This window comes from Lytechinus variegatus, chromosome 2 (assembly GCF_018143015.1).
Source record: "Lytechinus variegatus isolate NC3 chromosome 2, Lvar_3.0, whole genome shotgun sequence".
Lineage (NCBI taxonomy): Eukaryota > Metazoa > Echinodermata > Echinoidea > Temnopleuroida > Toxopneustidae > Lytechinus > Lytechinus variegatus.
Window position 1 is genome coordinate 17,235,478 of NC_054741.1, and position 23,968 is coordinate 17,259,445.

The 23,968-nt window shown below is 36.9% G+C and overlaps 1 protein-coding gene across 1 annotated transcript in view; it reads right to left on the bottom strand.

Moving 5' to 3' along the window:
* Positions 1–1,653: 1,653 nt before the first annotated feature.
* The window catches only part of LOC121407464, a 39,597-nt gene continuing 17,282 nt past the window's right edge, over positions 1,654–23,968 (bottom strand). The window contains exons 3-4 of the mRNA XM_041598546.1: positions 16,253–16,639; positions 1,654–2,756 (exon numbers count right to left, since the gene is read on the bottom strand). Of these exons, the coding sequence (XP_041454480.1) occupies positions 2,593–2,756; positions 16,253–16,639 (551 nt within the window). The 3' untranslated portion in view covers positions 1,654–2,592. The remainder of the gene's footprint in view (positions 2,757–16,252; positions 16,640–23,968) is intronic.

The following is a 23,968-nucleotide window of genomic DNA, read 5'->3' on the forward strand; positions in this document are numbered from 1 at the left end:
ACAATAGACAGGTAATTTGAATTCATACCAGCTCAATCACAGAAAATAGCAGGGTTTTTTTTTATCTGACAAGGTAATAGGCCCTGTGAACACAAAAGCGATAGTAAGTCTTTTTCAAAATTCCAACTTTTCCAGGAATTTCTTTTTAAAAAATGTCACAGAGAGATTTGCAGTTATACTGCAAACAAGTAGAATATGTAATGCTTATCCTTTGTATATGCATAGGAATAAAGTTTTTTTACAAAGGAATCTACAGGACAGTTATTTAATTCAGATGACTGAGTGCACAAACAAATGCAATGTGACGCCTGAAAAAAAATCACACAATTTATGATTATTTTCATGATAAGACTGGTATGAATACATCTAATGACAGAAGTCGTGAGTACAGTAAATGCTTATTTAACACAACACCATTTCAAAGTCCATATGTTGATAGTAGTCTGATAACCTTTATTTACTCTATGTCTAGCCTGATGGCATTTTCAGGACACGAGAGGGGGCTATACCAAATTGACGTAACACAGAGCAAGAGCACTAAAATGTCAATATGTGGTACAGGTCACAGTTCTAAGCACTGCTAAATCAGTTTCCTCCAGAGGAAAAAGAAAAAGTATTTAAAGGAAAAGGGGTTAAAATCTTATCCTAAACAAGAAGCTGCCTCATATGTTATGTAATGTAACATGCATACATTTCATTTTTTTTTAATGGTTCAGGACTTATTTTTGTTTTTCTTTTAAGAAACAGTGTGAAATGATTTGTCTATTGATATAATGAAGGTACAGTAAAAACCGTTTTCAATTTTCTGAGAATATGACAATTATTTTTTTAACATATGATAGGTTGGCAAGCTGCTCATACGTGACGTCACAAATTGAAATATTGAAATTTTAATGACTTTTTTATTCTTGATGGATTTTTATCAAACCTTCGGCAATAATTTTCATTATTTTTCTACTATTCTTACAATAAACATTTCTTTCAGGGTGAACTTCCCCTTTAACCAATTTTTCCTGTGAACACCCCTCCCCCTTCCATTTCATGTGTTTGCCTTAGCTTTACCTGAAGGATACATGGTACATGAAATTTTTTTGTCAATTACATACTAGAGATTTAAAGGTCAAGTCCACCTCAGAAAAATGTTGATATGAATCAATAGAGAAAAATCAGGCAAGCACAATGCTGAAGATTTCATCAAAATCAGATGTAAAATAAGAAAGTTATGACATTTCAAAGTTTCGCTTATTTTTAACAAAATAGTTATATGAACGAGCCAGTTACATCCAAATGAGAGAGTTGATGTCACTCACTCACTATTTCTTTTGTTTTTTATTGTTTGAATTATACAATATTTCAATTTTTACGAATTTGATGATTAGGACCTCCTTGCCTGAAGCACAAAATGTTAAAATAATGGAATTCCACGTGTTCAGGGAGGAATGAAACTTCATTTCACATGACAATGACAAGAAAATAAAAATATTTCATATTTCAAACAATAAAAAACAAAAGAAATAGTGAGTGAATGACATCATGGACTCCTTTGGATGTAGCTGGCTCGTTCATATAACTGTTTTTGTGAAATGAAGCGAAATTTTGAAATGTAATAACTTTCTTATTTTACATCCGATTTTGATGAAATTTTCAGTGTTATGCTTGTTTAATTTTTCTCTTTTTATTCAAATCAAGTTTTTGTTGGGGTGGACTTGTCCTTTAATATCAACATATTGTGATTTTTCAGCTGGAGAAAATGGAAATACCGTCATAAACAATATTGTGCAGCCCTCTTTACCAAAAATAACCATTCTAGACAGCTTGGTAAACTTATTTCTATAAAAAGAGATGACTTTGATCAAAACAACATGTAGGCGTTCCTGAAGTCTTTTGTTTAGATGTTTACAATATTGATCAGTGGTGATGCAAAGAAACAAATTTTGGATTCATTTCAGACAGAATCCAATTATCTGGAATTAAAGTAGATAAAGCGTGATATAAGAAGTGATATTTTCACGATTACATCGTACATGTAGCATTCAAACTACTAAGCTTTCAAGTTCCAGTCCTGGGCCCCGTCTTACAAAGAGTTACAATAAATCCAATCAATCACATCTATGGAAAGCCAGCAACGCCAACAACTAAAATGCATGTTTGTTCAAAATGTTTTCTAGATACGATATATATTCATAAATTTATTGTTTTCTTGACAATTCAGTGTGCCTCTCTGTTTACAAAGGACTTTTCTTGGATAATAAATTATGACGCTGATGGATTTCTATAGAGCCACGATTGATCGGATCAATCGCAACTTTCTGTAAGACCGGGCCAAGATGTTAAGTGATCACGCAGGCTTAATTGTTGACGTAAAATGGCTTCTCGCCTTGACTCTGACATTGATTCTTGCAGCATGTTTAATGATACTCAACAAATCTTCCGTCCTATGATTCATGAAATCCAACATCATCGCAAATGACGTAAGGCACATGTAAAGCAATCCTTTTAAAAAATTACAAATCTTCACATACGGCACATGAGACAAATCCTCACATTCGGCATACAAGATTATCAGCATATAAAGACAAATGAATTGTTAGTTTAAAGAATAACAGTTAAAATGGGGGGGGGGGAATTCAATTGAAACTCACCATCTGGCACCTCGAGTTGGCTGTGGGACTCGTTCTGAGGTTGAGACGTGAGAGAAGCATTCATTGACTCGTTGAGTTTTTGCACCAAAGGGCATGCTATACAAGAAGATGGACCTGTGCATGGTACAAATATGAACAGAACAGGAAATTATACCACTGTCAATCAAACTAATCTCATTGATAAAGTTGAACAAAGAAAAGAGTGCAAAGAATTTCACTTCGGAAATCAATAATAATAATAAATACAGCATTTCCGAGGTAGCATTTATCTGGTTCCTGCTCATTGGTGAACATGTACATGTATATCAATCACCCTGGCTTTAGCTCCAATCACCTCACCTGGGTTGAGTGCAGCATAATGAGAATAAATTTCTTCCTAAGGGACTTATGCAACTACAAAACAACATTCTTATATAATTCTATCCAATAAACAAGTGTATAATGTATAGCTTTCATTAAGCAAACAAAGGACAATGCGGTATATACTCTTGCTGTCAATAAAAATATTTAGCTGTTTAAAGAGAAATTCCAGTAGTTGCAGTAAACACTGATTTCATGAGAAAGTCTGTAAAGCAAGGCTTAATTGTCAGTATATCATCAAGGATCTAGATCTGGTACAGTTACATTAACTGAACTTTGTGAATCTTGAAATCTACGCTAAAAAAATGTTCACACCGAAGATCCCCAACACAGGTAAGCGCACGTGGGACAATGTATAATTATTGCTTAGGGCGTCGGGCCCGACGCTCTACCCGAATCCTGTGCTTATTTGCTGATTTCTCAGCAATTACACAATTTCTTCCAGAATCCTTGGGCACATACGTTTTATTTATACAAACAGACACTTTGGTGGTCATTTCATTGGATTCTGTACAAACTCATTTTGATATCGTTACCAAAACTAGCATTTACCTTTAATGGCATCATTGGCAAGGGTATCTTTACACAATATACAGCTTCATACTAATAATATGAAGGGTCAAAAGGGGGATACAAGTACATTAAATAAAGCCGTTTATATTTTCTTGTTCAGACAATCGCCCAAAGAGAAGAGTCAGCCTCTCCGGACTCAATAGAGCAAAAATTTGCCAGGACAGATTGAAAGTGCATCAATAACTTTATTTTAATACATGGCAGGGCCTTCTTTTCGTGACAACTTTCTTATGCTTGAAATTAATCAAAAGCGAGCCATTTTCTCAATTTGTAGGTTTTTTCATGTGGAACAGGTCAAACTTTTGCATTTGTTAGGAAAAGCATCACATTGTTTGGGATTTTTCCATCTACAGTAGGCAGTTGTTCTACATGGCGACCCATGGTCCAGGTGTTACCCCGACATAATATCTGTTCAATTTTGGAAGACTGCCACCTACTGACCAACATTGTATTGTCATGGGGTCAAACTGCCTGGAAAAATTGATCAAAATCGCTGTACACATACGCACGACCAGAGTCTGGAAGAAAAGGGTAGCCTATTTGTGTTTAGACATAATATCCTTGGAGCACATCAAACATGTGTCAGAAATGCCAAATGTGAAGGGGAGTAATGCTTTAAAGAAGAAAGAGAAAAATAAATACATGGAAAAAGAGCATCTTTCCGAGGTATATTTTATTCACGTGTATAATTTGGTTTTCTTTTGTTTTCCAATATCAATCTGATTTTTCATGTGATCTAATATTCATTGATAAGGATATGTATCATAGGATGATAAAAGGGCATTTCTTGACTAAGATAAAAGCTGAGCCCCCCCCCCCTTCACTGACCTTTAATAAATCTTTGCATTAACCTGTTGCACACTGGAACCAGGCTGACAAGATTACAGAATTCAGTCATCAAAAGAATTCACTTGCCAATGAATTCAAGATGCAGATACAGAGAAGGGAAGGGAAAGGTCACAAAATTTCAAACCCCTGCATTTCCAGAAGTCACTTAATGCATCCCAGCCCTCCCTCTGATTTGTTACGCTTTGACATATTTCGCTCAGACGCAGCATACTTAAAATATCAATAATGCAAATTTGTGACGCAAAACATGCGCAACAGACAATGGCTGATGGAGAGATAGAGGGGAAAAAACCCCGCCAATGAGATCTAATTAATACGCACCTACCAAGAGCATAACGCATGAATCCCACAACAAACCGAACAGTAATCATTCTCCCTTGAGCCTTCCAAAGACACTGTTTGCGCCGACCCTTGCGTCCTTGTCTCAATCAATACCTACAGGTGCCTTTGGGTGAGAATGTGCACACATATAGGCCTACACGAGGCCGACGGGCGATCCGTCAAGCAGCGGGCTACCCGAGGCTGCCCTCTTTACGAAGCAGACAGAAACACACCAGCCCCGATGTATCATGAACAGCCACAGGAAATTTCCATGGATTTTAATAACTTTGCTTTCCACCACGCTTCATCTTGTCTAGACAGGCTACGCATAATCACCAATTTTTTCCCCTCCAATACTTGTTTAGTGCTCGTGCAGCATTGCCTGCCCCCCCCTTCCTTCTTTTCTTCACAAGGCAAGCATCAGTACTGCACTTAGTAAATGAGCCTCAGTGAGAATATACTTATAATAATATTGATAGAAATGGAGAGGGTGTGTAGGGCTGAACATCAGATAGTTAACATTCAAGATATAGTAAAATGAATAATTTTCTAATTAAAATCAAGTTTCTAATTACTTTATCCCATCATTGAGAATTACAAATAATCATACAAATTTAGAATCACTTTGACCAAGAGCAAACCCTGATTTTTCTTAAATGAATTTTCAATGTTTGATATCTAAAATAAAAAATCTGGTTCCTCACTGTAAGATATTTGAATGGCATGGTTACCTGACATAGCACCAATGGGTGCTCCACATGATTGAATATAATTTGAAGTATGAGCAAATTAACATCGCATTAAACACACATTAACTTCTGAGTATGTTACTAACTGCAGACAAGGATTCCTTGCCTGATTTTTTTTTTAAAAGGAGAAGGGTAATTAATATTATGTTATGTAGGGCCCACTTGAAAATCAGCTAAAAGTTTAAGCAGCTATTCTGGTTAAGGTCTGGTCCTACTGCACTTACGGATGCAAAACGGATGTAAAACGTAAAGAAATAGCCATCTGTTGAAAAACCCTATGCATCCATTGCGAACTCATCGCATACATGCTACATACGTTCTATCCATCGAACATCCGTGCCAAAAGTTTGAGCTGCACAAAACTTTTAGAACGAATGAACTATCAGTGTTTACGATGTAACTCCGCAACATATACAAGCAACAAACGTCCCATGTCCGTTATCATCCGCTGTATCCTCTCTGCGTCTTCTGGGCATCCTCGCAACTCATATTCACTGCAGCTGAACAACGGAAAAGAGGGAGGAAAGTACATGGAACGTCTATACGTCGTCAGCAGCACAGAAAAAATACAAAGGATGTAAGCGTATGCATCTCGTAAATAAAGTATTCAAAACCCCCTGGTAACCTCTTCGGAGCTGTCATCCACTTCCATCTGCTTTCATCCTCAAGGCTTCCGATGAACATCCGTTTGGCATCCCCGCTAAATTCTAAATACTACCAACGTCCATCAGTTTCTGTTATGTTTTTGCAATTTTTTTGCTAGGTTTGTCCATTTTTGGAGCAGATGAAAACGAATGGAGCCACCCAAAAAATTTTGCTTGTCCGTTTGTGTTAGATAATGAATCAATTTCTTTAACTAATATACATGTATATCCAAGTCCACTGGACAAACACACACCCATGATTCTAAGCATGAAAAAAAAATAGATGTATCATTAGTAGATCAGTCTCTCTCCCTAGACATTGTATATACTTATTCATTTTTTTTAATTTATTTCATTTTTTTTATTTATCTTTTATTATCATTAATTTTTTTAAAAATAAGTCTGTGTTTGTGATATTGTATACCAGTCTCTAAGGGTGTTGGGTGTTAAAATACACTAAAACACTTAAAATCTGATTTACCCTGAATAAATACATCTGGGGAGGGGAGCGTTTCATGAAAGGACTTGTCGCACATTTTATCCGACAAGTCCCATTTTATCCGACAGTTACCATAGTAACAGTGCCTCACAGCCAATCAGAGTCAGAGAAAGATGTCAGATCTGACAACTTGTCGGACAAAAATGTTGATGAAACACTCCCCAGGTGCTGATGATTATTTTAAAAAACGTATCATGATGGTGTATTTTAATTCTTGAATAGTTAATGACCAGTGTTATGCAAAAAAATGTGATAAACTTGGGCTCCTTAAAACCCTTGCAGTCTCCCTCAAAAAGTGCTTGAGGAGCCCGGCTGGCTCCCTAAGAAAAAAGGTCAGGCCCTGACTTAGTTCCCCCAGCCTTAAAATATATTCAATGATAGAAAAATACACGGTTGGAAAGACCAAGACAACTGCTTGACATGTATTTATTTTTACACAAAAACAAGGATCAGATCAGATGAAATATCGCAAAAGAGGTACATGCTTGTAATTTCTGTTTGAGCGGTTTAGATTATCTCTGTACAAACACGCCATAGGGATTCAACTACCCTGACCACAATTTCAATGCGCGCAATCAGTCAAAATGTCATATTGCTTTTTCACATGCAAAGTCCATGCAATGACAACATGATGGTTTGGCAGACTGCATATTTGCATATTAAGTGCGCGCAGCTGTTGTTTACTCTGCTAAGGTCCACATTTCCACTGGGATTTGTGCATTTTATCAACAATTTGTATGGCATCAAAAAATCATTGTAATCGTAAAAAACCCCTCATTTTTCAGAAACTAAAATAAATTGCTGCTTGGAAATTTAGTTATGTATAGAATAGGACTTGTACTTTAATTTTCTGCAAAAATCTCAAAATTGATTTTTAGGTGGACCAAAATTGATTGATACGACGGTTCGGATGAAGCCGGCGAAATGTTGAGCACCATTTGTGGTCCACACAATGAAGACATCCTCAATTCGTTGCATCTTGGTTTTAATTTGATGTTAATGTGCAAGTCATCGGCATCTCTCCCTACCCCCACTTCTCTCTCTATCTCTTGCTTAATTTTCAAAAAATACGAGATCCAGATAACTTGACACCGTATTTAATCAGTTTTGGATCTATCATAATAATCGTTTACATGGGCTTCAGGAGACGACAGCTCAACACATGAAGTATTTAATGCAGCATCTCTCCTACATACTGAATCGATGAATAATTACAGCATGCTAGATTCAATTTTCCTGGGCACAAGTAGGAACCAAGGGCAGTCGTCATCCCATCCCTGACTCCCACTTGGTCATGATCTTCATTAGATGTGTTCAGACTGATTCAAAGTTCAAGAATACCAGGTATTAACTCTGCTCTACCCTGATAAAGAAAATACCAGATATATTTTGCCAACGTGAGAGCAAAATAATTAAAAATACTGGAAGAAATACCTGCTATAAAGTAGGTACTTGTCAAAATTATGATAAATTTCTCTGGAATTTTCAAGGTCGCAGATATTTCTGGCAGTCTGAATGCAAATTATAACTTACATCCCATCGATCATTGCCACTGCGATATGAATTAACATGTATATTGATCGTCTTGGGGTACATGTAGCTGATTGAGCAATTTTTAATCGAAAGTCTCATCTACAGTACAACTAACACCATACGAAAATTTAGAAATTAGCCTGGAAGTATCTGGGGGTGGTTTCATAAAGCTGTTCATGAGTTAAAGGATAAAGCTGTTCATGAGTTAAAGGACAAGTCCACCCCAACAAAAACTTGATTTTAATAAAAAGAGAAAAATTCAACAAGCACAACACTGAAAATTTTGTCAAAATCGGATGTAAAATAGGAAAGTTATGGCACTTTAAAGTTTCGCTTCATTTCAAAAAACAGTTATATGCACATCTCGGTCAGTATGCAAATGAGGAACTGATGACATCACTCACTCACTATTTCTTTTGTATTTTATTATATGAAATATTTTTATTTTCTCGTCATGTGAAATGAAGTTTCATTCCTCCCTGAACACGTGGAATTCCATTATTTTAACATTTTGTGCTTCAGGCAAGGACGTCCTAATCGTCAAATTCGTAAAAATTGAAATATTGTATAATTCGCACAATAAAAAACAAAAGAAATAGTGAGTGACATCATCGACTCTCTCATTTGGATGTAACTGGCTCATTCATATAACTATTTTGTTAAAAATAAGCGAAACTTTGAAATGTTATAACTTTCTTAGTTTACATCCAATTTTGATGAAATTTTCAGCATTGTGTTTGTCCGATTTTTCTCTAGTGATTCAAATCAATATTTTCCTTAGGTGGACTTGACCTTTAAGAGCGACTTAAAGAACACCTGGTGATACTTTCTTGTGGCAAAAGGTACATACACCAAAACATTGTTTGGCGAGGGTTCAGCACGTAAGAAAGGATCACCAGTCGTTCTTAAAGTCGCTCTTAACTTACGAGCAGCTTTATGAAACACCCACCTGGTTCAGGCGTGTATGAATGCAAGAAATAATTATCTGGTATTTTTAGCCCTGAACAAGTTCATACTAATTTACAAGAATTCTGGTGATCAAGTTGGTCTGAATATGCCTATTGATATGCGCTTTCCCCAAATAGCAATGAGCAATGTGAAGAAAAAGTCAAAATCTTTCTTGCTAATAATTCCTTGTTGACAATGAGAATGAGTAATTTAGGGTCATGATAGGTGGTTTCAAACTGCCTCAATCATAAGAATCCCCATTAAATTATGAGTACTTTTTAAGCTAAAAAACCCAATTAATTATTCCTGCATTTACACTGCCACGAAACATACCTTTCGAGATAAGTTTCTGAAGTTATGAGCATGCGCAGTATGGTCTGATAAGCAGGCAAGGCGCGAGATTCAAAATCACTAGCTCAGCAGCCACCCACGGCACCCGCGCCCAACTACACACTGGGCTAAAAGTTCCCGTAAATTGCTTTCACATGCCAAAATACCTGCAACCTTGAAAAATCCCTGCGAAAGTTCTTGTAATTTTGACAAGTACCTACTATTTAGTGGGTATTTTCTTTCCGGGAGATTATGCATAATATGCTTTCACATTGCCAATAGGTGGTTTCAGACCGCCTCGAAGTTCGTCAGTTCCAGGTATTCTTTGATCGGGAAATTTACCCCGATCAGAAAATACCAGGTATTTTGGTAATGTGAAAGCAAACTTTCACATCCCCGAAAGAAAATACCCGCTAAATAGTAGGTACTTGGTGAAATTACAAGAACTTTCGCGGGGATTTTTCCAAGGTCGCAGGTATTTTGGCGATGTGAAAGCAAATTACGGGAACTTTTAGCCAGCGTGTCGTTGGGTGCGGCGCCGTGGTTGCCTGCTGGGCTAGTGATTTTGAATCTCGTGCCTTGCTTGCTTATCAGACCATACTGCGCATGCTCGTAACTTCAGGAACTTATCCCGAAGGGGTATGTTTCAGGGCGGTGTGAATGCAGGAATAATTAATGGATATTTTTCAGCCTAAAAAAGTTCTCGTAATTTAACAGGGATTCTTGTGATCGAGGCGGTTTGAAACCACCTAATATTACCTGGTATTTTCAGATCGGGATAAATTTCCTGATCAGAAAATATCTGGAACTGATGAACTTCGAGTCGGTTTGAAACCACCTTATGTAATCAGGGGAAGTTTACACTGGTCAGGGTTCTAATTTCTTATGAAATATTCCTCACTTTCGATTAAAACTTGTAAATTAGAAGAAGATCAAAAATGCTGGTTTCGAACAATGTCAGATTTTGAGGGGAGAAGAGTTTGAGAGTCTTTGAAGGGCAAGTCCACTCTAAAATATATTAATTTTACAATATTTCACAAAACCCATTCATCAAATTTATGAGCATTGGAAATCCTACATGTCCAGGGAAAAAGCTCAATCTTTTTTTCATATCATAAATAGAAGGAAATTAAAATTCATGTGTAATACATATAAAATAGTAAGTGGGTGACAATATCTGTTCCCTCATTTACATATTAACCACAATGTACATATAACCGTTTTCTGAAATCAAGTGAAATTTAAGAATGTCATAATTTTCTATTTCAAATCGATATTGATGAAATTTTCAGTGTATAGCTTTGCTTGGTTTTCCTCTTTCTATTATTATCACCTTTATGTTGGGATGGACTTTCTCTTAAAAAAAACACTTCCCCTTGATACTATCACTCACTGCAGCTTGGTTTTGATACCGATATCGTACTTATAATATCCTGAATAAGAAGAGCAATGATTCACAGATTATGATGAGAGCTCTAGGGAAAAAGGTACTGAAAAATACTACAATTTCCTGTGCAGCATGTAGTGTTGATCCTGAATTACAATGTAGATCCATTTATCCCTTTCATGAATTCGTGGATGCAGATTTCATTATTATATCAAAATTATCATCATCTAATAATATTCATGAACGGAATCCTCAAATAATGCGGCTTATTCTGCGGTCTAGTTATATCACGTTTCCCATGCGCAGGCAATGCACTGGCTCACCAAGATGATGTGCCGCACCGTTTCCTTGCCGCGCTTGTGAAAAAAATAAAGCGAACTATTTATACGGTATTATTCTGATCTGCGTTCAATCCTGGCTATAGAGTGAATGCATAACGGGGGGTATAAGCTAATCATTACATGCTCTTAAATGGCAACATGATGCTACCAACAAGTTTGCTGGTTAAAAATGCATGTTTGCAATTCATTCTAATAATACCGGTTTCATCATTCATATTGACTTGTGTAATATCCATATCTAACTTTGTTCAAATCATGAAAATGGATAAAAAAGTAAGACGTTGCCAATTTGAGCAGCAAAAACAGATGAATCTTGACTGTAAGGAAATGTGTACCTCTACTGGTCAACAATGTAGTCATATGCAAAATAAACATGTATCAATACCAGGGTAAGATAGCCATGCAAATCTTCTCAGGAAAAAAAAGGAATAGAAGCAGATATCCTATATAAAGATCACATGTATACGCAACGTGATGTAACGTATGACGTTAAGCGAGGGAAGAGCGAGAGGATGAGACAAGGTATTCTATATTCCAAAGAGACAGACAGTATTTCCCTCCAGCAGTCATAAGGAACCGTGTCTAGACATGGTACTCCAATTTACATATTATTAGGCTTCTATTTTCTTCACCCTTTTCTTTCTCATATATCTCAACCTGATATATCTCTATATATTTCCTTTTTATTTTGGGGGGATGGTTGGGGCTGTGATCTACTCTTCTACACACCATGTCCTCATGGTCTATAACTTAGTACAGTATTATGTCCCCTGTTTCACTCTCACTCTTTTAATAGTCCACTTAACTCTTTTGTACATGTAGCGGGGTTTTTTAAAAAATATGCATCCAAATGCCTCTGGTAATCCATGAAAAACTGTTCTATCATTAGCGATATCAATATTTATAAATTTATAGATTTCACATTTACTGCGGATTTTCACAAATCTGTTTATCTTTCAATCTAAAATCCACCAACCATAATTTGTAAACAATATTCAAGAACTTGAAGGGATCTTAAAGGGAAAGTAAGATTCGGGAATATGAAACAATTTTTGTGCTTTCTGATTCTTTTTGTGAAAAAAAAGAAGATTACCCATTGTTCTCTGATAGCAATTCATTCATAACATGTCCAATTATAGTCCATGGGCTCGAATAAAGTCAATTTCTCTTCTAATAATGGGAACAAAACAAATTGCTTCAGTACAAATGCAGAAAATAAAAATACACATAGGGCTAATATTTCAACACAATCGACAACCACAAAGTATTATATTAAATAACTTGAATTAAATGGTACATTGTGCATGAACTTCATACAGAAAGGTCATAGGTCACGGTTGGTTACCCATTGATCAGCATAATGACAAGATCAACAGTACAGACAACTATCCCTCACAATTTTTTTGTCTTTTCGATGTGCAAGAAAATATACTCATCAAGATATGTGACTGAATTCTTGTCCAGATTTAAAAAATATATATTTAATAAGAAATCAAATCTAATTTATCTGTTTAATAAAGAAACTATATGTTACGCCCAACATGTACAGGATCTCACATAATTTAAGGAAGTTTTGTACAGTATTGATTATTTGCATATTACATACATATATGCTAAGTATTACATGTATGAGCAAAACACTGATTCTCGAAGGATTTGCTACAGTATTGTTTTTTGGGGGGAACATTTTCAGACACGACGTACAGTATAATGTAATGCCTACATTGTAACCATCTGCTACTTGCATTTTGCATGCTATCATCATATGGCAAAATACCAGAAACATTCCACAAGATACTGAACAAGAAAAAAAAACAGAATGTTGTCGGTTCTCAACATTGATGTTTCCATGCATTCTCATGCTATCTGGCTCACCCAAGACCATGAGAATGTGTTGGTGCACACCTCACTGGCTGCCTGAGTGTCACATAGGGTGAAGGCAAGGGTGAATACTACCAGCACGCACAGGTTCTAAGGGTCATTGGGTGCCCTCATTGTAAGAAAACAAGGGGCGCAGGGTAGGCAACTGCTGCTGCTTCTGTTCCATGTTTATGTACACTATACATTTACACACATGTGACCCAATGTCGCTTCTATTGTAGTTTGAAGTAGGGGTAGTCATAGTCCAATGCAGAATGTAAACAAGAAACATGAAGTGACTAAATATGGATGCAAATACATGTAGTACATATAATTTCAAATGCATTGTGTACATTTGTTTCCATGGGACATTAAAAAATGTAATGTCCAGTTCAAGTTGGTATATGTATCAAGTAAATAAAGCATGCAACAGATGATTATAGGCCTACATGTAACATCAAATTTGGCAAATGCAGAAGAGGGAAAAATTAAGGGCTCATTTGGTAAAAAGAAAAATGTTTTTCAGGCAGTCTATTTTCCAAAGGCCCCAAATTCAATACGAACACGATGACAGTGCGCATATAAATCACATGCTAAGCACAGAGTAATAACGTGATCTTTTCTCCTCAAACCCGGCCAGGTTTCTAACCCATATTGCAACATTCTAAGCAGTGTAATCCTGTATGATACTAGGCCCACTTGAACATTAACACACTAATTCACTACTTGATGTATTCATACTGCAATATTGTTACAAATAGCAAAACAATTACTATTCCTCTCAAAACATTTTAGATTGTTAGTGCAAATAAAAAATCATACGCTAATTTACTCTGTGTAAACCACTTCACGTAAGCCGATTTTGATACTACAGGAACACTCATGTTTCCCGCCAAATTATAAACTGCAGTGTAGAAATTCTACACACAGTGTGTAGAGTAGCATACTAACCATGGGCGAAGATCGCTTCGCAAAGAAATGTTGTTTCCTCACCTACGCTTTAATAAACTAGTTTGACGGGCAAAGAAGACTTGAAAACCACATTTGGAAGTGGTTTTCCAAACTGGTTGGAAGATAGCTTCCAAGACTGCTTTTTACATGTTAACCTACTTTCCACTAAACTGGTTTCCAGTTAACTATTTTTAGGACTTATGAGAACGGGGCCAAGTCAAAACACATATTAATGATTGTAATGATATATCTTCTAGATTTTTGAAAACAAGTGGAATGCCTCTGGCGGTCTCACTGCATCACGCAATTCAATATAGCAGCAGTGCTGACAAAACTACTATAAAACTACTACTAGTACTATATGAAAAACTACTATAACTCGCACAAGATGTTCAGTGATACTTGGTTACTTGTAATTCCACGTTTTATGAACTAGACCAATACACTTACAGAGATATGATGGTAATTCAACAAATACCCCCAACGTGGCCAAAGTTCATTGACCCTATAAATGACCTTTGACCTTGATCATGTGACCTGAAACTTGCACAGGATGTTCAGTGATATTTGATTACTATTATGTCCAAGTTTCATGAATCAGATCCATAAACTTTCAAAGTTATGATTGTAATTCAACAGATACCCCCAATTCGGCCAAAGTTCATTGACCCTAAATGACCTTTGACCTTGGTCATGTGACATGAAACTAATGCAGGATGTTCTGTGATACTTGATTGACCTTACGTCCAAGTTTCATGAACTAGGTCCATATATTTTCTAAGTTATGATGACATTTCAAAAACTTAACCTTCGGTTAAGATTTTGATGTGGATTCCCCAACATGGTCTAAGTTCATTGACCCTAAATGACCCTTGACCTTGGTCATGTGACATAAAACTCAGGCAGGATGTTCAATAATACTTGATAAACCTTATGGCCAAGTTTCATGAACTAGGTCCACATACTAAGTTTTGTTGTCATTTCAAAAACTTGACCTTCGGTTAAGATTTGGTGTTGACGCCGTTGTCGCCGTCAGAAAAGCGGCGCCTATAGTCTCATTCTGTTATGCAGGTGAGACAAAAAAATCAAATGTTTCCCAAATACGCAGAAAATTCTGTATAACATTACCTCTAATATTTGATTACATTCGTCCATGCTACCCTGAAGAAACTACCCTGATTTAAGGGTATGAAATCCCTCTCCTGGCTTCAAAATGTCTGATGCTACTTTTAATGACGGAATTATGTAAACCAAAGAGCTATGAGAGACATCCTCGTTGATTAATCTAGGCTATGTGCTGGTGATGACAGGCAACCCTGTAATTTCTCTGTAATTGTTTTGTCTGAGGGCGCGGCATACTTCAAAACGTGGAATGGCTTGCTGCTCCGCAACCTCATCGCCACCCAGACGGATTAACACTCGTGACTAGACAGCCAGGCTTACCGTAAGTTGGGAAAACTAGGGCTTGCTTGCCACAATATGCCATCGTCTTAGAATTAATCAGGTGGAGAGATCGCGGGACGAGAGAAGCGACTGATTAAGTTCAAGTTATATTGTCAACCATTACATTTGAAACGACGTAAGCAAGCTTGATAGAGCACGACCCATGTCAAACAGATCGAAAGAAGAGAGGAGGGCATTCAACTGTAACAGCTCCAGGGAAAAATGGCAGCATGCAATAATGCTCGATAAATGTACTTTGCAAGTCAAGAATCATACACAAAAGTTGGTGATTTGCTCTAATGTCAATTGAACATCTTAATAAAGGTATAATTGGAATTTCAATTTTCTAAGAGCATCTCTGATAATGCTAATTGATTCGTAATCCTAACAACGTGAATTTACACCTGTATATTTCAACATTTGCCATTTATGAAACCTACCCTATTGATATAACTAGACAGGATAATAAAATGCAAGAGTTTGAAGTTCTTGAACTTTGGGCCACATGACTTTTAACTGCTTTATTAAATGCAACAAGCTCAATCTCTTAACAAACTGAATAATTAACCGAGAATATGCTCTAAGCGTTTAACTGAAGTAACCTTAATCAACTGACGATGGATTAATATTGACTAAATATAATGTTGTGACTTACTTGTTATTCATTATGGCTCCTATTCTTTATTCCGATACACAAATTATTAAACAAGCAACAAAAGAATTTGCACCATATAATGATTTTAAAATCATAAAGGGAAAGATGCTTGAATCTCAACATCACAAGCTCTAAATTTGGGTGTTTATCAAGTGTAGCACCCTCACCTGTTCGCTTATGGAAAGTGAAGGAAGCCTGGAAGGTGCTTGTCAGCCAGCCCTTGCTCCTGAAGACGATGCGGAGCTCGTTGCCCTGTGACTGCACCACCAGCGGCAGGGGCTGCTCCCCTCTGCAAAGCGTGGCCAGTGGGGTAGTGACCTTACCCAAGGGGCCACCGCTTTTTATCACAACCCTCGGCAGGCAGACGTGTCCAATGGGAAGGGGAGTGCCGTCCAGCCGGGTTATGTTCAGCACGATGTAGTGGTCCGGAGGGGCGCAGACCCGGTAGCGACAGCTAGATGTGTGGGTGGTTCCTCGGCTGTTGCCTCTATTGTCTTTGTGAAGTGTGTCAATGATTTGTCCAGACAGGTCGTTGAATCTCTTGGAACACTCAGCTGTAATGTGAAACATATCAAACAGTGAAAATGTCTGTATTCTCTAAATGACTCCAGTGTCTGTACAGCACACGAATAGGTAATGGCGATCATTGAACTTCTTCAAAATTCCATCTATATAAATTAGTTTCAAATCAATCTACGATACATGTAACAACACTGGGTTTTTAGAGGTGGAAAATGAAACTAAATTCCACTTCACGATGACTTGTAAGATAAGATGCCAAACTTGATTTCACTTTGCCAGACAGAGTAAATATTTGTGGTTAACGTTGACAAGTCGAAACATTGTGGGTTTTGGTCTATCAATAAAACGGGAGATTTGTAAACCCACTGCTTCTACAGGAGAACAAACAAGGCGGAACTGAAGGTTCAAACGTCAATGAAAACCAGACATCCATTACATGAATGACAATCACAGAGAATGCAATAAATACACTAAGCAGTCTACAGGGATGGTCCCGTGAAATGTGTAATCTTTAGCGGTGAGACATTCTTAAACTTTGCGGTTAGTATTGCCTAATATTGCGGTTTTGCAAGTTAAGATTGAGGTTTGACACGTGCACAAAGGTATGTCAGATACGCCTATTGCCCACATCCATGCCAGAACATGAGATTGAATTAATCTAATGACGTGATTAGTTTGGATTTGATTGTAATTCCTTTCACACCTACCAGATAGTTAATCAATACAAAGCAGGATATATTGAGTACTATATTTACAAGGATGTAGGCTTAAGTGGTTAGCAAGAAAAATCCTGAAATTAAATATGTGAGGGAGCAAAGCGATCAAGTGGGACCGGGCGGAGCAAGGGTAGGGGAGGTACATGTATCATCCCCCCCCCCCTCCAACAATGTAGATCTTTTTTATTAAGTCAAACTGTGCAATCTGGTAACATATAGAGTATGTAAAGGCATTAGTTAAGAGATAAATTTATAGCTAAAAATGCTACTGATGGATTTAAATTGAAAGGGAAAAAAAGTAAAGATATCAAAAAACACAATTCTAAGAAAACCAATTAATGAAAGCAGCCACTCTGCATGTATTAAAAAAAAATATTAGGGGAACAGGTTAAACCTAAAAAAAAGGCAGAAATCCAGAAACTCAAAGCCATAATTTTAACATAAATGAATTATAAATTTCTTTGAAGTAGGAAAAAAGGAGGAAAGAAAAAAAAGGGGAAAAGAAAGAAAAAAAAGAAACATGAAAAAGAAAGAAAGAAGGAAAGGCTGCTAAGAAAGAATAAAAAGAAAAAAAAGATGACAAGGGATGGAAAAAAAGATATAATAGAATGAATGAAATAAGGAAAATGAAGGAAAAAAAGTATTGTTTCAGTCAAAAAAATTGCCAAGTTCAGGCCCAGTGGACGGGTGCAATTAACGCAGCGATGACGCCAGATTTGTTTTGAATTTCTAACCATCATGGTGGTCATGATGGTATAGGTGATGATGATGGCAATGGTGATGATAATGCTGATGATGATGATGATGATACTGGTAGTAATGGCGATGATAATGGTGATGATTATGGTGATGATGGTGGTGATGATGATGGTGATGATGACAGAGAGTAGCTATTAAAATAAAGCTAATAATTGCTAGGCTTTGCATCCTACCAGAAACCGATGAAGCACCCGAACAAAAATGAAAAAGTGAGGATAAAAGCCTTGCCCCAAAAATGCTAGGTCATGGTACACGTAGGATTTCGCATACAAGACCAGGGGAAAGTCAGAACAGCTACATCGGGGGGGGGGGGGGGGGGGGCACTTCCATTCACGAGTGGATACCATGCGCGACTATGAGATCTCAAAAAGTACCCTAAACACATATTTTCCATATTCTGAAATTGCACCCCTTAACAAGTATTGGCGTGTAAAACCCTACCCTTAACAAGTATTTGAAACAAGTGGAATGCCTCTGGCCGTCTCACCTGCATCACGCGGTTCGATATAGCAGCAGTGCTGACTTTGAATACTACTCTAACTCGCACAAGACGTTCAGTGATACATGGTTACTCTTATGTCCACTTTTTATGAACTAGACCAATAAACTTACAGAGATATGATGGTTATTCAACAAAAAACCCCAACATGGCCAAAGTTCATTGACCTTACATGACCTTTGACCTTGATCATGTGACCTGAAACTCGAACAGGATGTTCAGTGATACTTGATTACTCTTATGTACAAGTTTCATGAATCAGATCCATAAACTTTCAAATTTATGATGGTAATTCAACAGGTACATCCAATTCGGCCAAAGTTCATTGAACTTTGACCTTGGTCATATGACCTGAAACGCGCACAGGATGTTCAGTGATACTTGATTACTCCAATGTCCAAGTTTAATGAACTAGACCAATAAACTTTCAAAGTTATGATGGTAATTCAACAAATACCCCGATTTGGCCAAAGTTCATTGACCCTAAATGACCTTTGACCTTACTCATGAGACCTGAAACTTGCACAAAATTTTCAGTGATGCTTGATTACTATCATGTCCAAGTTTCATGAATCAGATCCATAAACTTTCAAAGTTATGATGGGAATTCAACAGATATCCCCAATTCCGCCAAATTTCATTGACCCTAAATGACCTTTGACCTTGGTCATGTGATGTGAAACTCATGCAGGATGTTCAGTGATACTTGATTAACCTTATGTCCAAGTTTCATGAACTAGGTCCATATATTTTCTAAGTTATGATGACATTTCAAAAACTTAACCTCAGGTTAAGATTTCGATGTTGATTCCTCCAACATGGTCTAAGTTCATTGACCCTAAATGACCTTTGACCTTGGTCATGTGACATGAAACTCTATTAGGATGTTCAGTAATACTTGATTAACCTTATGGCCAAGTTTTATTAACTAGGTCCATATACTTTCTAAATTATGACGTCATTTCAAAAACTTAACCTTAGGTTAAGATATGATGTTGACGCCGCCGCCGTCGGAAAAGTGGCGCCTATAGTCTCACTTTGCTTCGCAGGTGAGACAACAAAACGATACTATTGGCAAGTATTCCCTGAATTGAACCCCTAAACAAGTACAACGATATTTCAATGTTTTGGGTTTAGTACAGTCCAACTCGTGCAAATCGTAATAACACATGTTGACTTCTAAACTACATCCTTTATAAACTTTTAAAGTCTTGATTTTTATACCCCTGCAAATTTGACCCTAAACATGTAACCTTCTCAGCAAAAGTGATACCCTTTTTTCATTATTTCAGTGTTTTTGATACCCTTATTACGTTACATACTTAACATGCCCTTTCTTGAAAAAGACATCCTTTTTACATGTTTTTTGGTCACGCATGGTATCCACTCGTCAATGTAAGTGCCCCCCCGGGCTCCTAGAATCCGTAGGACCGTTCCACAGAAGAAATGTGTCAATACACACTACCAATGAGTGGAAAGTCTGAGAAAAGAATCAAAGGAGTCATGCATGCTTTTCACACTGCACTTTTTGTCCTAAATTGGTGGGGCTAAGGGGGGGGGGGGGGTCTATGGGGGGGGGGGTCTTAGCCCCACCAGTTTCCCAGGGTTAAGCTTAGCCCACTTTGTTTTCACACTACGTTTTAGCAAAATGGGCTAGCACAGTAAATAGTACGGTACTATCTGGCCCTGCAAAAAAGCAGGGTTAGCCCGCATATTGCGGTGCTAGCATTATAATTGCAGTGCTAAGAGATGCAGTGTGAATCGAAACCGGGCTAAGGAAAAGTGGGGCTAAGCAATAGCCAATCACAGAAGTCGAAATTGCACGTTAATCACGCGCTGTATGGTAAAATCATCAATATTCATGAGCTGTGGGATAGTCCAGGGTTAAGGCGTTAACCCCGGCTAAGCAGATAGTATGGGGTTAAGAAAGACAGCGAATCCATAAAAAGATAGTATGGGGTTAAGGACAGTCCAGGGTTAAGGATAGTATGGGGTTAAGGAAATGCAATGTGAAAAGCATAAAGAAGAATGCTATAACAGAACATATCCTTCCACACTTTGCCCCAAAATAAACCTCAACATAAGACCCCAAACACTGGTATATTTTGACCTCCATTATCTATCCATCATGCATCCAACTACACATCATCATTCTGCAAGTATAAGGGCATAGTCACATTATTGGATTGATTGCTTTTTGAGATACCAGTCTGAATTACTCTATTTATTTGCATGGTTTTTGGGGTGGAATAGGCGCATGTTTGATGTTGCCCATTTGACATTGTCCTTCCTTGAACCAACATTGGCATTTGGGAGCAATTCGCCCTTCTATTACCACCTTTTCACAAAAATGCAGTGATTTTTTTAATCACATTCAAAATTTTATAACTTTCTTATTGTTTTTGCTTCTCTCATCTGTATCTTTTTTTTTCCAATATGGGTGGATTCCCCTGAAAAATTCCCCCAATATTAGTCCTACTCTTCTAACCTGCCATTTGATAATGGTCTTAAATCAAGTATTCAAATTTGAGGCCGCACTTTACTCCATATCTTTCATGTGACTTTGCATAAATGCACACAAAATGGAACTTTAGAATTCACTAAATTGTCACGCGTAGCTGACATCAGATACAATCAAGAGTTTCATAAAGAATGTTTACTAAAACACTTTTTATCACACATCCTAGCCACTCTGTGGTGAAATGGGGGGTTTCCCTCCAATGATCCCCTGCATCAAAGCTGCATAATGCATAATTTACTTTGGTTGAACAAGGTAAAATTTCCATCAAAAGTCATGCATTTTTAAAAGAATTATAAGTTCATATAAAAGAATTTCACTGGTGTGATAAAAAGGGTTTATATTTTTTAGATTGGATTTATGCTACTTCCTTACAGAGGCTTTACAGCAGTCATCAACGTACATATTTTTAGGTTTAAAGATTATTTTCTAGATTTATTTTACATGGCATTCACCATGTCACGAACCATTGTCGCAATTCGTGCCCCGAATCGTCACGAACTGGCACAAGAAAATCGTGGCAATGCGAGAACTGAAAATTGTGCAAGCGTAATAGCAGCATTACCCCGAAAGGTAGAATCCACCTGCCAGAAAACGTACCTCCTAAAATGCCTTAATTAAAGAGAAATGAAATCAATTTAACTGTCCTTTCTTTTTTTTCAACAGAATTTCAAAATGAACATAGGGGAAAGTCGGGTAAATAAAGGCCATTTTTTTCATAAGTCCAATCATATCTTTTTAAAGGTCAAGTCCACCCAAGAATAATGATGATTTGAATAAATAGAGAAAAATCAAAGAATCATGATGCTGAAAATTTCATCAATGTAAAATAAGAAGGTTATGACAATTCAAAGTTTTGCTTATTTTTCACAAAACAGTTACAGTATATTCACAACTCACTGCAGTGGCATGCAAATGAGACAGCCAATTATGTCCTTCACTCATCATTTCTTTTTTTGTTGTTGTATTAATTATACAATATTTCATTTGTTAAAGAGTTGACAAACTGACAAAACCATATAGTATTACAAAATGCTAATCCACATATTCAGGGAGGAATAAAACATTGTTTTACATAACGATGAAAAAATAAAAATATTTCATATTTCTTAAAATACAATACAAAGGAAATAGTGAGAGGATGACATCATTAGTCTCCTCATTTGCATACCAAGCAGGATGTATACCGGTATATATAACTGTTTCGTGAAATTAAAGGGGAATGAAACCTTTGGAACAAATAGGCTTGTGTAGAAACAGAAAAATCATAGAATAAGAATAAAGAAAGTTTGAGAAAAATCGGACAAATAATGAGAAAGTTATGAGCATTTGAATATTGCAATCACTAATGCTATGGAGATCCTCCCATTGGCAATGCGACAAGGATGTGTGATGTCACTTTTGGTGGACTATAAAATACCCTCAAAATGTCTCTTTTTGCTTTTTCTTATGATGATACAAACTCTTTATCCATGATGTATTCTTAAAAAATATGTATTACTTGCCCTCATGTAGAAAGAACACATGATCTATGGATAGATGTGATAAAAGAGGCAATTCAAGTGAAATATATACTAAAGTAATGGGGAGAGTTGTTCACAAGTGACATCACACATCTTTGTCGCATTGCCAATTTGCTATCTCCATAGCATTAGTGATCGCAATATTCAAATGCTCATAACTTTCTCATTATTTGTCCGATTTTTCTCAAACTTTTGTTGATCTGTTTCTTTGATTTTTCTGTTTTCACACAAGCTATCTTGTTCCAATGATTTCATTCTCCTTTAAGCAAAACATCAAAATGTCATTACTTTCTTCTCTTACACCTGATTTTGGAAAAAAAATCAGTGTTATGCTTGTTAGATTTTTCCCTTTTTATTCAAATTAACTTTTTGTTAGGTGGACTTATCCTTTAATGCATAGCAGTATACATGGTCTACACTAGACCTACATTATCCAATACTATTATACAAATATGAGATCTAATCTATCTCATATGCATATTGATGAGCATTAACTATTGTGTCAGGGGCCTGAAATGGGGCAAATGAGGCCCCTTGATTAAAAACTATTTTGTGTAGCTATATTCAAAGTAATAATATTTCAGTACGGTTTGATGCAATCATTGAACATTTACACGTACTATTAACAAACACAGGATTGATATTTATTTTCCGTAAGCCCCCCATTTAAGGATTCCTTTATCAATCCTATCCAATATCATGAAGAAAAAAAAAATCATTGTCAGTGGGGATTTTCAACTTATTATGTTTCTACATATTCTATAAGGAATGGACACTTCTGGTGTAAGTAAGCAAATGTGAAGATGTCTACACTGCATTTGACTGTTTTAGGAGATGTAACAATACAGTGTTATCATGTTTTAATATGGGGGGGGCCTCATTTGCCCCACCTGGTGGGTGTTTCAATAAGCTGTTCGTAAGATTCAAATGATTTTACGAATGACTAGTGATCCTTTCTTGTGCTCTGTGATATCCCTATGTAATTGAGTTATGACCTAAGAACATGTTCCAGTCGTGCGTAAAGTCGTTCGTAACTTTACGAACAGCTTTATGAAACACCCACCAGGCATGTTGAGTTCATAGGCTTCCAGTCAGGGAAAGAGGTGAATTTACTCTAGAGTTAGTAGTACAGTACTGGCATGTACCATAATGCCTTACAAAAGTATACAAATTAAGATAAAATTTAAACATTACGGGTCAGGTACAGTAGTACTGCTGCTAAGTTTGTGTGCCCCATGTGCACTGTGCTAAGACTCTGATACCGCTTTCATACTGAAGGCAAAGTGGAGTTACTCCGGAGTAACTCCGGGTTGAGTTGATCCGCTTGTACTGCGGACCGACTTTAA